General features: G+C 40.8%; 1 protein-coding gene across 2 annotated transcripts in view; it reads right to left on the bottom strand.

Moving 5' to 3' along the window:
- Nucleotides 1-9,935, bottom strand: part of SCAMP1 (secretory carrier membrane protein 1) — a 50,621-nt gene extending 40,686 nt beyond the window's left edge. The window contains exon 1 of one of the 2 annotated variants that reach the window (XM_037373340.1): nucleotides 9,729-9,935. In XM_037373340.1, the coding sequence (XP_037229237.1) occupies nucleotides 9,729-9,785 (57 nt within the window). In that variant the 5' untranslated portion in view covers nucleotides 9,786-9,935. The remainder of the gene's footprint in view (nucleotides 1-9,728) is intronic. The other variant, XM_037373339.1, reaches the window with a different exon arrangement.
- Nucleotides 9,936-17,271: the final 7,336 nt, after the last annotated feature.

The following is a 17,271-nucleotide window of genomic DNA, read 5'->3' as shown; positions in this document are numbered from 1 at the left end:
CATTACTCACCGCATCTCTTTTCAAAAATAAAGTAAATGCCAACTCTATTTAAATATAGTGATAAAAACTGTAAAGTACTCGCACTCACTGCTGCAGAATAATAAAACACTGAATTTAGAAATTAATTGGGATCTGAACAATGAACATGAACAATAAATGTTGTGCAGGACCACATACTCAAAGTGGCATTTAAATGAATGTTATCAAATTTCTATGCTACATGATACTTATATTCTAGGGCTTAAGAACAGTGAAAACTTTAATGTTCTACATAAATAAGTAAACCTAAAGTAGCATAACTTATTTTTCTGTATTTTATATTCCACCCAGACAAGAAAGTTAAAATGTATTATTTTTTATTTATTTTGGGGTTTTAGTATTAAGAAACTGAAAAAAGCAATAAAACCAAGTTCCAGTAGGTGATAATATACAGACATCAACACAAAGCAGCTGCACAGCCGGAACCATCAACTATCCAGAGAGCTCAGCTTGCAGCATGATCTAAATGCTTGAAAATTTGGTTACCCTCTGCAAATACAGAAGACTGGGAATTTCTGGGATGGGGTTTAAATATCTGATGTTAGGCAATGAATGCAGCAACTATAAAATGCCCAGTCCAATCTCAGACTGAGAAAGCTATGCCCTGGTAGACCAGTACTTCTGCCCTGATTGGACCACCCTTGTACCAACTCCTCACCACAAGGTGATTTTCCTCAGCCACCCAGCCAGTCAGTCCCAGATGCTGCTCCAACTTGTCCAACTCCTGTTCCCTTCTGTCCAATTCACACTTCCTTCTCCAGCCTCATCCCACCCAAAATCCTGTCAGTTCAGCCCCCTGAGTTTCTGATCTTTGTATTTAACAACTAGTGGTACTAAACATGGAATAGAATTTATGAACAGGCCAATTTTCATAGCCAGCTACTGTAGCTATTGCTGCATTTAAGTCACATGCAGTCGTTTCAGATGAGATTTTCAAGACTTGAATTAGTTCAGGAGATTGGAGTTTTAAGAAACCAGCACAACTTAGTTAACTGGTTTCCATCTAATCTTCCATTTCACCTGCTTCTCGTATTCTCTCTCCTACATCAATTTCAAAAGCAAAGACAAGCATCACACTGGTTGCATCACTAGAAGTCAGGTACCAGAAGCATCCCAGTATTTACATCAAGAATAGAGAACTCTCTCTCTCAAAAAAAAAAAAAAAAAAAAAAACCAAACAAATAAAAACAAATAAAACCAAGCCAGAAAACACAACATATTTATATCTCACATTGGCAAAGGCACCTGTGCCAGGTTAAGAAAATTATGCTCACATCCCTCTGCTATAGATAGAATTAACTGAATATCCAGTTACCACAGAGGATGTACAAACAACTAATTACAAGTGAGAACATTTAAAATGGAGCAGAATAATCCATTCTATGCAAGTTATTACAGCTTTTTGAAAAACAAATTACGGGGAAGAGAGACTTCTGTTGTCTAGGAGACCAAAACTAGTCATCAGCTACCATATTTCATTAATACTGAAGAGATTAGCAAATAAAAGACTGAAGAAGCAGATACATCTCTTATGATTCTTTGTATTACTGTTCACTGGGAATGGGTCCAGCATTGTTCCACCATGCTTTGACAGCACAAATAAGCCACTAATATTCTGAAAAACACAATCAGCTAAGTTTACATTGTTAGCTGTGATTCTGATTTAAGTGAAGAGAAAGTAGTGAACTAGGAATCATCCCCTCCAAACTGTCCTTCAGGTTGTCAAAAAAAAAGTTTTCACTTTAGAGGTATACCCATTCTACTGAAAAGGCCAAAGCATTTATCCTATGCACAAGTAACTTTAACATGGAATGAAAGAGGGGAAAAAATAAGACTAAAAAAAATAACTAATAATACACGTTTGTGTTGCCTTTTTTTTTTTTTCCCTAAGTGGAACTAAATAACTGACATCAGTGCTTTGTCGAACATTTCATTCACTGGAGTATTTTTCAGTTTGCTCCCAAGGTCTAGCAGGGAAGTAAAACCAACATCTTATTGCAGAGGTCAAGAAACAGGGTTTATAAACACTCATTCTGAACACCGATTTGGATAGAGATTGTAATGGTTTTACAACACATCAGCAAATAAAAACAAGAATTTCAAATAAAAATCACATAACCTATGTAGAAAAAAAAAATAATTGTTGGAAAGAAGAATAGGGGAAAATGTATAAGATACTTGTACAAGGAAAAGAACAGGAGGAACAAAGGTAACCACTAAGGAAATAGGATAGTAACAAATTTGTAACACTGATTTGTCAATTAGGTCAAGTGAGCAAGCCAACTAAACATCTTCCAAGACTTGGGTACCAGAAGTATTGTACATCAAAAGAAAGCAATAATCATGTTGTTTGGAAAAAGCATAAAACTGAAATGCTGCACTTAGAAGTAACAGCATTTTTTTTATTATTTCTTTTTTATATTTATATGAAATTCATAGGACAGCACCTAATATATGATTAAACTGACAGAAGTACACATAATTAGAAGTTAGTCCTAGGGGAAAAAAAAAGAAAAAAGACTACAGAGAAATAAAATACTATGAACATAAAAATGAATTTAAAAAGAAGAGGATTAGTTATTTTTATTGAATGAAATCGAAAAAAGAAAATATGGAAAACACCTTATGAGTTACATAGTTCCTTAAATAGAGCCAAGGGAAGAATAAGCTACTGAAGATGACTGCAGAAATAATCTTTTTTTTTTAACCTTAGTTACTACATTAAGCTCAGGGGCTAAGAATGATCTCAGAGTAGTTGCACCCCAACATGAGAAAACAGTTCTCCTTGTCATAAAAATTATCAGAAGATGAAGTATCTTTACATTATCAATTATTCACTGTATCAATCCTACTACCTCCCTCACCAGTCACTGACTACCCTTCAGCTCTGCCACCATACAATTTTAATTTTACTTCAAGATCCCCACAAATGAGTTTATCCAGCCTAACTGCTTTACCAGTCACTGACATCAACCAGCCTTCACTTTGCCAACTTCTTTGCTATTTACTGCTCCATAAACACTTTTATCTAGCTATGCATTTGCCCTGTTGCTTTTTGTGCTTGGAAGGAAGTTCCCACGAAGCAAGAGAGGCACAACCCCAATCTTAACCTCCAAACTATTCAAAATGCTCAGCAAAGATGTTACTCCTTCCAGAAACTCTGACTGTATATAGCACTGAGTCCAGACTGGTGAATCCATCCCAGGGAAATCATGAGACTAGATCCACAAATCTAGCAAAGTCAATCTTGACCAACTAGGATTTCTTACCCATATCACTCCTACTGAAAGGCTTTTATTTTTGCTACATGAAAAGTACAAGCTCTTTTCATTTCAAGGTAAGCTCTCCATCAATTATCACAATTTATTCCCTATATTAGCCTTTTCTAAATATGAGTAACACTAATTGTACTTTCCAGTAAGAATTCATCCTGAGGTTTGGTGGGTTGGGTTTTTTATGCCCACAGTTGTACTTTCTGTTGAGTACTTCCTAAGATCATACCATTGCCTCAGAGGATTAAACAAAAACACAACAAAAAATTCCTGAAACTATGCTGGTCTGAGTTTTTCGATTTCTGAATCAAAGAGAAAACTATCCATCCCATTTCTCATTTATGAGTTCTGGAGAGTAATCAAAGTTATTGCTGTTTCAGTTGAAACTCTCCTTATGATATACTTTGCTTCCCGTACATCCTCATGAGCAATTTTTGGGGAGAAACTGCTGACAAAACTTAGCTTTTGAGAACAAAACTGGGAGGGGAAAAAAGAAATTATCTGGCCAGCAATAGATATCAAAGCTTTCTTTTCTCCTGTGTTAACTGTTGGGTTTCAGCTTTTAAATTAAGATCTGATGCTGGGAAAAGACAGCCTGCACATGAAGGATGTGTTTTTCAGTCCCATAACACTCTACATTCAGCCAGATTAAGCTTCTGAAACTGCAATTTGCATATGTTCAGCAAACATATGGTATATATCAAACAGCTACATTCCCCAAAGACTTCCTCCCTGTTCATGCCACAGTAAGCTACACATGGAAAAGCAAAGTTTCAAGAAGCTACTAATGTTTTGATGCAGTTTCAAACATTGCTGGGACTTCATGCTTTACTTCTTTATTCATTATTCCATGCCCAAGACTGAGTAAGGGTACAGAAACTTCACAAACAGCAATTAAATTCAGATTTCATGTTTCACTATCCTAATAGTACATTAGCAGTACAGTTTACATTTAACAGAATAAAGAAGCCTTAATGTATTGTACCTACTATAAATACATCTTAACCTATGATTAAAAATCACTTACTACAAGAAAGAGCTGTCCTTTAAAGGTTACACATTAACACCTGGAGGAATTAATGACTTAGAGGCAAAATAAATTCTATTTCTGTACTTCTAACAAAATAATATTAATAATAACAAAAAAATCAGAGTAACCAATACAACAGTTCTTTCACAATTTCACATTTAACATCTCATTCACTGATCAGCCATTTCTCACCCCCTTCATACAATGATATTCAAAACATCTTCACTCTAGCACTGCCAGAACAACTATTAAATAGGATAGTGCAAAAGTAGCCAGCTGGCATTTCTCATACTCGGGTCTCAAGTGGTGTCCATTATACACCACATTATCTCATGGAAGCAGAGCTATGAAGGGTTCCAAGCTACTGAGCAAACACCTCACCTCTGAGACCAAGAAGAACTTCAGAGGCTCACAAGACCAAATTTGTCCTAAAGCTTGCACCAGTCCCATCCTGCAATGGAGTACTAGATGCCTAACAAATACCATATCCATCACATCGTTATTCTCTAATCTTTCTCCTTCCTCAGCTCTTGAACGTGTATTATGTTCCTCTTTGTAATGTTAAATCTCAATATATAGTGCAGTAATAATACTAGTGCAATATGTGCTAACACTTTATGGAAAATCTGAAAAATAAACGAAGCTGTAACCCTTACCAAACACCCATTAAAACACTTCACAGTATTAACAGATTACAGTGCAGTTACAGCACTGATGACATGTACTCTTAAATTAAAACTAACCACCATGTAGGTCAGCTAAAGGTGACTTCCAATACCATGATGCTCAGCATTAAATTATACAAGATTTAGGGGAATTCATAAACTTTGAAAACATGAAGGGAAACCAGGCAATAAAGTTAGAAAAATATTTTTATTTTATGTCCTTTATGATTTTAAAGACAGACAACTTAATTGGGTATATTTCAGTCAATAAAAGAATTCAAACTCAGTTACACACATAGACACAAACCAAAACTTTTTAATTCTAAAGCACAAACACTACAGAAACACTTTAAGTAATTAGGGTCCTGGTCCTTCAAAATAACTAAGACTTCTCTCTCTTCCTGTAAGTTTCTATCACTTCAGTTTCACTCGAGCAATCAAGGTATGAACTGTAGAGATTCTGCTGCCATACAAGGTAGCAGCCATCTGCAGCTTCAGCATCAAACCTTCAGCTTCTACTTCCTGTCAAACCAGATAATTTTGCGCTCGTGTGAGTCAGATTAAGTGTAATATCCAATTTATAACTGGAATTACCTCTGTAGTAGATTTAACTAAGATCCAAACAGCTGCTCGCTCTCTCCCCACCCCACAGTGGGATGTGGGAGAGAACTGGAAGGGTAAAAGTGAGAAAACTCCTGGGTTGAGATTAAAGAGTTTAATAGGTACAGCAAAAGCCACACATGCAACTAAAGCAAAACAAGGAATTCACTCACTACTTCCCACTGGCAGGCAGGTGTTCAGACACCTCCAGGAAAGCCGGGTTCCATCACTTGTAGTGGTTACTTGGAAGACAAATGCCGCAACTCCAAACATTCCTCTCCTTCCCACCACCCCACCCCACTCCTTCTCCCAGCTTTTATTGCTGAGCATGTTCTGTGGTGCAGAATACACCTTTGGTCAGTCGGGGTCAGCTGTGGCCCTTCCCAGCTTATTGTGCACCCTCAGTCTACTCACCAGTGGGATGATGGGAGAGGCAGGAAAGGCCTTGACTCTGTGTAAACCCCTATCAGCAATAACAAAAACATCCCTAAATTATCAACACTGTTTCCAGCACAAATCCAAAACACAGCCCCATACTAACTACTATGCAGAAAATTTCACTGTACCCCAGCCCAAACCAGCACAAAGCTCTAACATATGCTTAGCGCTAGTGACTCAAGTAATCCTGTGACCTTCATGGGGGCAATTCAGGTGCCTAACACCATTTTTAGATACCTTAGAGCACCTTAAACAGAATGGTAGCCATGACAGAACTACAAAAGATCCATGTCTTTTTGGAGTAACAACTTGATGCTAACCAGAATTTGGGTACCTAATCCCACCCAAAGAAACGACTCACATAACTAACATTACATTCATTTGAGAGTTTCCATGATTTCTGTCCTTACACACTAAAACTGAACATGACACAGGCTGTTCTGTTTAAGTCTTCACCCGTATCATACAGTGGTTTGGCTTTCACATATATATATTTTATTTTCACTCCTACCATAATATCTGTAGTAGTTGCTAATAAATAATTATCTCATATGTTTGGAGGACTGCAACATCCAGCCCTCAAACAATGTAATGTCTGTCAGCCAAGCCACAAAGGCCTGTGAAATTCATAGCTTTACTTAAAAAAAAAAATAATAATTTCTTCTCTTCGTAGTATCATTCACTTACAAAAGAAAAAAAAATCCACCACAGAACCAACACATTTTTATTGTAAATGAACTGCTGAATTGTTTCTGAGTAAATGAAACTTACTGGATTTTGAGAGACTGCTGTTTCATAACCTTTTATCTGTATCACTTCCCAAGACAGAAGACTACAGCTTTCATTATTAGTCTACTTTCATTTATGATACTTGAGGTCATGCCAAATGTGTCTTTCTACACAATGCTGCTATATCAAATTATAGCAGGATTATCACATTTGTATGGTATATGGATGCATTTTCTTCTGTACAACTTTAATACAATCAAAAGCTTTTCAACATTAGAATTTTACTTATCTGTTTCATTACCTCTTGTCTCTTAAATCGAATAATCTCTTTTTTGTTGGTACAGCATCCAAAGGACAGCTACTTTCAGAGGAATACTATGACTTCAAAAGCATACCAATCTTTGGGTTCAATTCAAGTTTGTTTATTAAAAAAAAAAAGTAGATGTTAAGTAGGCACTGCCTCAAAATCAGCAACATTTTAAGATCAAGCCAAGTAAGCTAATACCTGAAACAAAAAATTCTGTTTTTACAAACTAAATTTCATTACTTCCAGTAGATACCAAAACAGAAACACAATTTTAGGTTTCCAAAAGAATTAACTACCCAAAATATAACAAACTAGATGTTTCTGCTTTACCTTTATCTTCCCAGAGAGCACATTTATTTGGTTCAATATCAAGCAAGAACCTCTGCTAAAATATTTTTATTAAAAGACTAAAAACAGTCACAGAAAACCTCACAAGTAGATCACAGACAGCGGGTAAAATGAAAATATTTAAGAAAGAGCAGGATCTATATTTAGACCTTGGCAACAACTCTTCCACATAATGCCTGCTCCCCCCCTTCTCTGCCATACTATTTTGTGGTTTGACATTTGGACAGGCACTGCCTTCAAAAGTAAGGAAAATAACTAATCACATCATACATAACATTACCAAGCAAAGACAAATAAAAATAAGTTCATTTGAATGAGATGTTCAGACAACATGGCTTAGGTTTGTCAGTGTCCACTTGGAAATACTGGTTCGATCTGTAAAATACTTTAAAACACACAGTCAGACAAAATTGAAATGCAGACATGCATTAATACCCACTAATTTCAAAGCTGTTATGCCAACAAAGTGGCAGTCAAGGTTTGGCTTATACATGGAGGCCTTTCGCCCCCTCAAGTTAAAACATGTGGATAAGTAAAGGTATGCAAGATTACCTTTTGTCAGCAGTGGAACATGAAGGAAGTTAGAAAGGACTGAAGGAAGTGAAAAAAGCCTCTGAAAAAGGAAAAGTATACAGCTTTCCTAAACCAACTTCTGCAAATAAAAAACCTAGAACTGTGTTTAACAGCGAGCTTCAAGTTACAGAGAAGTTGTTATAGAGTCCTTTTATCGTGATGAGCTGCAGATGAGAAGTAGAACGTGGATTCTCCCTCACAGCTACAAGAAGTCTTTCCCCTGAAGAGAAACTGGAATCAACTACTGCACTTTAAGCAATCTCTACAAACCAGAAGTATGGCTGAGGTAGGTCCCTAGCTCAGGTCTCAGAAACACTATGTAGGACAAGTTTCCTGGGCTGATGAACAATGCAGGGGCAAGCATACTGCTTCCAATACCCCTAACTGTGCTGGGTATCTCTACACATTAAATTTTACTAATGTTATTTTCATAATTATTAGAAAAAGTCAGGGAAAGCATCACATATCTTTGTTGCTGAAGTCACATTCTAGAACAATGACACCTTTTCAGCACTTGGTGCCAAAAGGTATTTAAAAGAACAGCGCTCAGTGCCACTGGTACCAGTCCAAATTATTGTTGGCGGCAACCTCAAGGCCAGGGCTGCTGTTCCTCTGGGAAGTCGTAACACTCTGTAAAACATCAAGTAAAAACAGAGTGCCTAGCCTAAGGAATACTACTGACTGAATTTTACGACCATAAAAACTAAACTAATGACTCAGACTCCAATGAATAAATGTCAGTAATGCTATGCTTCCACCAGCTACCTGCACATAATTATGCTTGAAATGCGACAGCTCAATTTTTAAAATGCCTAATTATTCCAGCTGACATTGTAAACTCACTGCCGTATACTATGTGCGTGCTTTAAAGGGTCATCATGAAATAAAATGCAACCCAAAAAAAAAGCTCAGTTAAGATTATTAAAGTAAGTAGCTCAATAAATTAGTTGAACTAGATTCAAATAACAAAGGAAGAAAAGGACGGGAAGCATGCAAGGAGGTCAGCTTATTTTGACAGCTAAGCCAGAACAGTGGATGAACAAACAATTCTCAGCTGTATGACAAATCAATAGTGCAAAACTTAAATGCAAAATGCCGCATTTTGAGATGCAGGGTAGAACTTATGCCGAGACATCAGCATCCTGCATGCTTCAGAAATAACATAAATAAACATCCAAGCTTGACAGAGGCTGGGAGGAAACCAGAGAGGAAAAAGAAGGTAAATTCCCTAAGCTTAACTATCTGGGTCAGTCAAACGGAAGAAAAAGAAGACTGTAGTAGTATTATACACGCACAAAGTTACCGCCAAAATAAATAAACGTTTTTCTCTTCAAAATAACTCACCTGAAACTCGATTTGCGTTATTTTAGCAACAGAAGGACACATGAAAACCCGAACTTTTGAAACGGCCGTGCCCGTTCCTAGGGCTTCCGGTAACACTGCTTGTCCTACCAGCCTGCTGGAGCCGCCACGACCCCGCAGCCTCCCGGCGGGCTGCCCCCCGGCACTGCTGCCGGCCCCCGGAACACTGCGCTGCCCCACGGCGCCGGCCCTTCCCCACCTGCCGCAGCAGGCAGCGGCCCCGCGCACGCCGCGGGAGAAGGGCCGGGGTCCCTCCCTCCCTCCCCCGGGGCGCTCACGGCTCGGCGCAGCCCGCTCTCCCTCCGCCGCGACACCGAGCAAGTCTCACGGTCGCCCACCGCCCCCTCCCCGCCCCAAGCCTCACCTTGAAGGGGTTGCTGAGGTCCGGGTCGGCGAAGGGGTTGCTGTCGAAGTCCGACATGGTGGGGACAGGCGAGCGCTGCGATCACCGGGTGGCGGCTCTTCCCCTGCGGCGCCCCCGACACTCGCCGGCTCCTCAGCTCCCCGCCCCCCGGCCCGCCGCTGTCGCCGGCCGCTACGGCCCAGGCCCAGGCCCGAGCCCGCCCCCTCCGCCACCGACCAGCCACGGAGCGCTGACCTCCCAAAATGGCCGCCCCGGAAGTGAGGTTACGGGGCGGGACGGGCCTGGAAGGTAGGGGGAGCGCCCATTCCCCGGGGCAGGCTGGAGGCAGCGCGGGGGCGGGGGCAGGGCTTGGGAGAGCCCATTCCTGGGGCGGGGAGGGAGGCGGACCCGCCGTAGTGAGGGCGGTTGGGCATGCGCTGCCCTCGCCGCTCCGTCTGGGCGGACGGGGGCGATGGGGGGCTCTGTCCCGCCTCCCTCGCTTGCCAGCACCAGCCAGGAGCCGTGGGGGAAGGAGGCCCGGGGCTTCCCGCCTGGGGGGGCGGGCCCAGCGCAAGGCGTGCGGACGTTGCCAACGGCTATGGCCGGAGCGGGGCTCTGAGGCGCTGGCTGGGCCGCAGTGGGCGCTACTTGGTAGCCACGCCTCGGGGCTACTCGGGGCGGACGGTGCCCGAAGGGAAGAGCTGCGCGGCCCCTCCGTCCCTGCCCGCCTCAGAGCGCGTCGGGGCGGCCCGCCTCATCTGGGGAGTGATAGTGGGCGTGCGAAGGTAGCAAGGAGGCCTTCAGGTTTGAGGCTTCTTTAGTAAAACACAGACTGACTCTCCTGCTGGCTTCTCCTGTTGGCATAATAAATAGCCTGCAAAACACATGGCTATCCCGATGTCTGGTGTGCAGGTTCAAGCAAGGTAGCCTTGGCCCGTAGCCTTGACTCATGGTCACAAAATCCTGCTTCCATGCGTGGGGATATTAAAAAGGCTTCTTGGAAGTGTTCAACCATTTACTACTGTCTAAAAGAGTTCAAATACCTCCCGACACTGCAGTTTGAAGGACCCGGTCTGAATGATGACAATAAATGGGAGCAGCTGTTTGAAGCACTGAAGAACCTTTGGTTCAGAGATGCGGTTGAAATCTGAAAGCCCATATCTACATTGATGCAACCCTTTTGAAACCAGAGAATCCTGAATTTCTTTACATTCTTCCTAAAGACATTATTTAAATTGTCATGTAAATGCAGAAAAGGAGACATTTGGGGCATGTCAGATGAAATTGCTATGAGAATAAAACTGGTCTTTTAACTTTTCAGTGTTCAAATGTGATTTCTTCCCATGTAATGAACATAGACTAACTGTGGGGCGCACTGCCTACAATTTTTTGACCATTGACTCAGAGTGGTAACATTCCTATGTATTTTAGTAGCTGAATGTGTGTCATTACTCTGATCTTGACACTGGGAGTTATTACAAGGGTGGTGTTCTGTCAACAAGCCAGGAAAAATCCTACATGTACATGAGAATCGATTTTGCATGGATCAGTAAAGAACACAATAATTGCTTCAGGGTTGCTCTAAATTTATGCAGAAGTTTCTCAATTATTTGTGAAGGACTGTTAGAAACGAGATGGTATGCAAATTCTACAAATTATAAAAGCGTAGTTTCTAAACAACAAAACATTTCCAACTTTTTTGTTCCTGTGAAGTGTTAAATGCTTCATACTTAATGCAAAGGCAGCTGTTGTACAATCAACAAAAGTACATTACAATATTAGTCACAGTCATTCATATAGCTCACTTACAGTGACAGCAAATTAAATCATGTTGTTTTCCAATATTCACCCATGTCTCAATAGATCATAGCTCAATGGTACGTGATGATAGTTCAAAAGCTGTGTGCATTGGCAGCTGTGTATTTGCTCCTCTTTCAGCTGAACATGAATGAATGTATGCATGCATGAATGAATGAACATTTGCCTGGAAAGACTATCTTTTCCTGTGTGGTTGCTTGTGCTTCAAATCACGGACATTGTGACATTTCTCTGATCATAATTTGTGCACAGTTAAAGGGGAATAATCTGTCATCTCATATAAGTTTCAAGGCAATAATGAAAATACATTACGACATTTTTGGATAGGATAATAAGAATTTTACAGTTAAATGATAGAACTCCATAGTGCATCTTTGCTTGCTACTAACCAACTGACTGCAAGCTAATAGAAGGTGAGAATTAATTTATGCTTCCAACTAAATGAGCAGTTTGTACTGTATATAAACAATATGGGCAATATAAATGGTCATCATTTGATGCTGAAGGTTGACATTGTCGGTTGTTTTCCTCATCTTCCAAAGGAGTTTCAGAATTAGAAGAGAGACATGATTAACCAAGGATGCCCCCCATGCCCCCCCCGCCCCCCACCAACATGTCCTCTGTACACCATGCTTTCCAAATAGTATAATTTAATTTTTTTGTAGGAATTACCTACTTGCAATTAATTGTTTCTAATTGTAGTACAAGATGTAGCTCATAAATACATCTATGTGATTTTTAGTAAGTTCACTGAAAAATACATTCTAGTACAGAATAGCTGACATTATTCAGATAAAATTATCTCTCTCAACTAAAAATTCCCCAGCCTCCTCAAATTGGTTTTTTTTCAGCGGTTTTCAATAATTCTGAAATTGCCTTCCTATCAAAGGAAATTATCTTAATCTGAGTTAGCCATTTTCTTAGAAGAGTTTAAACTTCAACAAACAGTAGATTTGAACTACTTTCATGAGAAGTTTGTGTTTGAGAGGTCTTGCGTAAAGAATTGGCTTGATATTAGTCCTTCAAGTCCTCCCTCTCTTGGACTTGGTATTATTCCTCAAGTTTTCTCAATTTTCTATCACTTGTGGAATTTACAGCATTTATGCCAACTTCAGATGGTGGCAAGGAGTGCTAAGATCAGTTGAGAGGAAAATGCATTCTTTTTTTTTAATGCAAAATGTTTGAATGCTGAGTAGACAACCAAGTGGTCTGTCTTGGTCAGCTCTCTGTCACAGTAAAAGTAGGTCACAGTTTTACAGAGGATGGACCTTCAAAAAATGAAACCAAGCTGTGACAAATAAGCCCTAAACACTAAGAAGTGTTTCCTTTCATAAAATGGAGCGGTCTGTGTAAGCAGCATCAAATGCAAGCATAATTAATTTTTAGAAGAAAGCAGGGATGGAGAATGTCAGCGTGCCACATGAACACAGAACTAAGGCTCTACTACAGAAGTTGGACAAAATGATTGGCACAGAAGACTCAATGACTGCTAGAAACTCATGCAGTAGAAACAACAGAACTTTATGGTAGTATAAGTGCCATGGTTTAACCCAGGCCGGCAGCTAAGCACCCCACAACCCCTTGCTCACTCCCCTTCACCCAGACAGATGGGAAGGAGAATCAGAAAGGAATGTAAAACTCAGGTTTGAGATAAGAACAATTTAATGGGTAAAGCAAAAGCCACACATGCAGGCAAGGCAAAGCAAGGAATTCACTCACCACTTCCCATGGGCAGGCAGATGTTCAGCTGTAGAGGAATGTAGCTGGGTTAATTAGCATTGATAATATACAGCTGTGAGTTGGCTTCAGGGGCGGTGGGTTGGCTGATGTAGATAAGGTGCAGCTGTGGCTGCTTCTTTTAAGTGGTTGAGAGCCAAAGAAGAGAGGGCAGCTGAGGAAGAGAGAGAAGGAAGAAGCAAGAGAAAAGAGAGTGTGTGCCCTGGGTGAGGAGAGACTAGGGGAGGGCAGCAGAGGGACTGGCATGAAGAGTAAGTATGTTGTGGTAAAAGACCTTGTTGCAGCTGGCTAGTTTGGAGAGTGCTGCAATATTTGGCCATCCCCAGGGCAGCTGGGCTCCATCACATGTACCAGTTACTCAGGAAGACAAATGCCATAATGCCAAATGTCCCCCCCTTCCTTCTTCTTCCCCCAGTTTATATACATGACATCATATGGTATGGAATATCTCTATGGCTAGCTTGGGTCACCTGTCCTGGCTGTGTCCCCTCCCAATTTCCAGTGCCCCTCCAGCCCTCTGGCTGGCAGGGCCCAAGGAACTGAAAAGTCTTTGATTTAGTATAAACATCACCCAGTAACAACTAAAACCATCAGTGTGCTGTCAACATTGTTCTCACATCGGAGCCAAAACACAGCACTGTACTAACTACTGAGAAGAAAATTAACTCTATCCCAGCTGAAACCAGGACAAAGTTATAGCTTCAAATTAGGTCATGTGTAGATACTAATTTTAAAGTCTTGCTGAACATTTAGAAGACATCTAGTCTGTAAGGTAAAACTTTACCTGAGGAGTTATTCCATAACAGCTTCTGGAAAATTTAAAATGCCAAGAACCTTTTTGTAGATCTTACAGCAGAGACATTTACTAGCAAATTGTTGAAGAAGTTTTAACTTAGGACTGAGGGAAAAGAAGTGTGATAAACAGGCTTTTCAATATAATACTTGAAGGATATGAGCTGCAGTATTCCCCAAAATCTTTTGCCTCAGTTTAAAAGAAAAATGTGTGGAGAAGAGAGGAGAAAGGGCAGAAATGACAAATTCAGAACTCCAAAAATCTGCTACATACAGACTTCCCATTTAACCTCTCTTTCACTTTCTTACAATCAATGAACCCCTGATTCCACAAAATAAATTCAGTTTTAGTGTGATGACTGCTGAATCAAAATCTCCATGTTTCCATCATGCAAAGTGTTGAGCTAGTATAAATGTGTTTTGATAGTCTGAAGAGGTAGCTTTAGTCTTTTTCTGGGAGTGTGGCAGCTTTGCCGGTTCTATTGTCAGAAGGTACACTTGCACCCTTTCCTGAGTAGGACCAGCTCAGCCAGTGCACGGTGGTGGTGCATGACCAAGCCAGACCTCTGGGGTCACCTAACAAGTGCAACAGTGAACACTGACAGACTGGTGGTCATCTTGCCCTTTTCATGAGAACACTGCTGAGCTGACTGCTGACTGCTCTCTGAGGCCCAACACTTAGATTTTCCCATTGCATTCCAGAACTGTAGCAGAATGTTTGGAACTCTCTGTGGACAGCTTACCCCTTTGGAGGTAGGAGAAGGATTCCCAGGACAGTAGCTGAATTGCAGCAGGGAATGGGTAACCGATACATAGCCAGGTTGTGGCCATTTTGCCAAAGGTCAGTCTAGTACTGCCAGTGATCTCGTGCCCTGCATGCCCATGCTCTACCCCACTGTCTTGCTGTGTGACTAACCCACGCTGACGTAAGGACGTGTGCATCCAGCCATTGTTCTTCATGCCCCTCAGGAGAATCAGAACTGAACGTTAGTTCACAGCAGAGGACAAACATCTCATATTTGCTGCTTGGAGTAACTGATTTCACTGAAGTCCAGGTGGTCTAAGGGCATGCTGTGTAATAATAAAACTGGGTCATTCTTGGCTTGAGCAAAGATTTACTTTTGCTGACCTAGAATGATATTGCTTAATGTAATGTCTTTCAAAACAAAGGTTATATATGAGGTATAAAAGCTGTCTCCACTGGTACCATTAGTTTCTGCCACTTTTCATATTTCCCTTAGTCCTATTCTGCTCTATCTGTTCTGGCACTCCACAAAGAGTAGATCATCAGCAAACCATCCTTCCCTCTGCTTCTTTTCCCTATGGACCAGTTGCTGGTCATTGCTCAAGGAGTAGAGCCCTTCACCCATGGCAGGGGATGCCTGTATTTCAGGAACATGCTGGCAGAGCATAGCTATCAACAGCAAGGTGTCTTCCATGTTTCTGCCAGAGTGGATTTGTCTGCTTGTTTCCATCCCACAGGCAGCAAAGGTAAGCATTAGCACAGAGCCCAGTAATCAGCACTGGCCAAGACAGCACATGTAATTGTGTAAGAAGAGTTATTCCTGCTGAAAGAAGACTTGTGTGTCCATCTGGCAGGGGACAGAACAGCAGCAATTTTCCCCCTCTTGTCTAATGAGTTGTGACGCCTGTGGATGAAGCCACAGACTGCCATAAAAGCTGCCTTTGAGAGGATGGCTAACCTACTGTGGAAGCCAGTGCATGGGAGCAATGGATAATAAGCTACAGTCGTGAAGGAAGATACAGCAAAGCAAACACATGCTATTTGGGCAGGGGAAGAGCATTCCAGGCAGCTGTGGAGTGAAGCCAAGTGGCACTAGCAGTCTGTGCTGCTTGCATATGTTCCTGTACCAACTGAAGAGTGGGAGAGAGAGCAGAAGCTAAGGCAGGTGATAAAAGAGCTAGTTCAGGCAGTGAGCAGACCTCAGTCTCACCAGTCTCCTCTTCCCAATGTGTTATCTCTTGCAGTATTATACCACAGATGCTTGGCTTCAGTGTTACCGAAATCTCGGAATGAAGAACTTACCGACACCAATGTGATGTAGATAAGCAGGCACTTCTTTATTGACGGCCGGGTGCGTGAGTGAGTCCTCTCACGATCAACGCACGCCAGGTCTCAAAATCAGACACCATATATAGAACTTAATCATACATATTCATTAAGTATTCATGCATAACCATGATATTTCCCGTAAATCATTAACATATTCTCCTCCTATATCCGATTCTGCGCAGTAAAGCTTAGAAAGGTCTAGAAATGGGTCTGGGGTACGATTTGGATAGGTGGTACATGAGTCGGTGGTCGCAATCTCCCCCTGCCGGAATTACCTTTTACTAAAGTTCACGATTTCTTGGCAGGCATCTACAAGCTGTTCCAGTCGACTCTCCCCAGTTCCCATTAATCTCATATTCTGACATTTCAATACACCTCTGCATACAGAAGACTGGTTAAATACAAAGAAACCTTTCAACCCTAAAGTTATTACCTATGTTTTAACAATAGTTCCAGCCCCTTCTTCTAGCCTTGGTACAGGACGTACAGAAGATCTCATAACAACTTTTACTGTGTAGCTATAAGTTTCTTATAATTTTTTTTTCTTATTCTTCTATATTTTAGTTTTATTAAATGATTTTATAAAATCAATTAATCAATCAAATAAAGTCAATCAATCTTAACTTATTAACAAATCAATAACATCAGCAGCCCTTTTCCTACACCTACCCAACCTCTTCTCATGTCTGCACCCCTCAAGAAGAGGTACACTGGTGGACTTCAGTGGGAATTGTCTAGACGGTAGCAGGACTTGTGCTATCATCCTTTCCAGACTAATGATTCTGGCAAATAACCTTTCAGTGTCTCATCCTTTCCCATTTAAAACTGTACATAAACAGTGGAATCTAAATAGTTGTCTGCATTTTCTGTTTTGCATTGCTTTTAATCACTCATATTTTCTTCATTGAGTGATTATTAAGTTGTCATTTTTAAGCAATTAGATTCCAATTAGAAAGCAATTGAATTGCATTGCTGGGATCTGGAAAACAATTCAGGGAGGAATCTGTATACATATAAGTATTAAGTGATTCAGAACAGGGGTCCTCAAATGTCAGGAGATCTGTTCTGCAAAAAGTAAGACAAGGAAAAAAGGTTGAGAACAAAAAGATGTAGAGAATGACAGTTTCTTGGTTTCATTTCAAC

Source organism: Falco rusticolus, chromosome Z (assembly GCF_015220075.1).
Source record: "Falco rusticolus isolate bFalRus1 chromosome Z, bFalRus1.pri, whole genome shotgun sequence".
Classification (NCBI taxonomy): Eukaryota; Metazoa; Chordata; class Aves; order Falconiformes; family Falconidae; genus Falco; species Falco rusticolus.
Note: the sequence above shows the minus strand (reverse complement) of the source record. Positions and strands in the feature narration are given on the sequence as shown.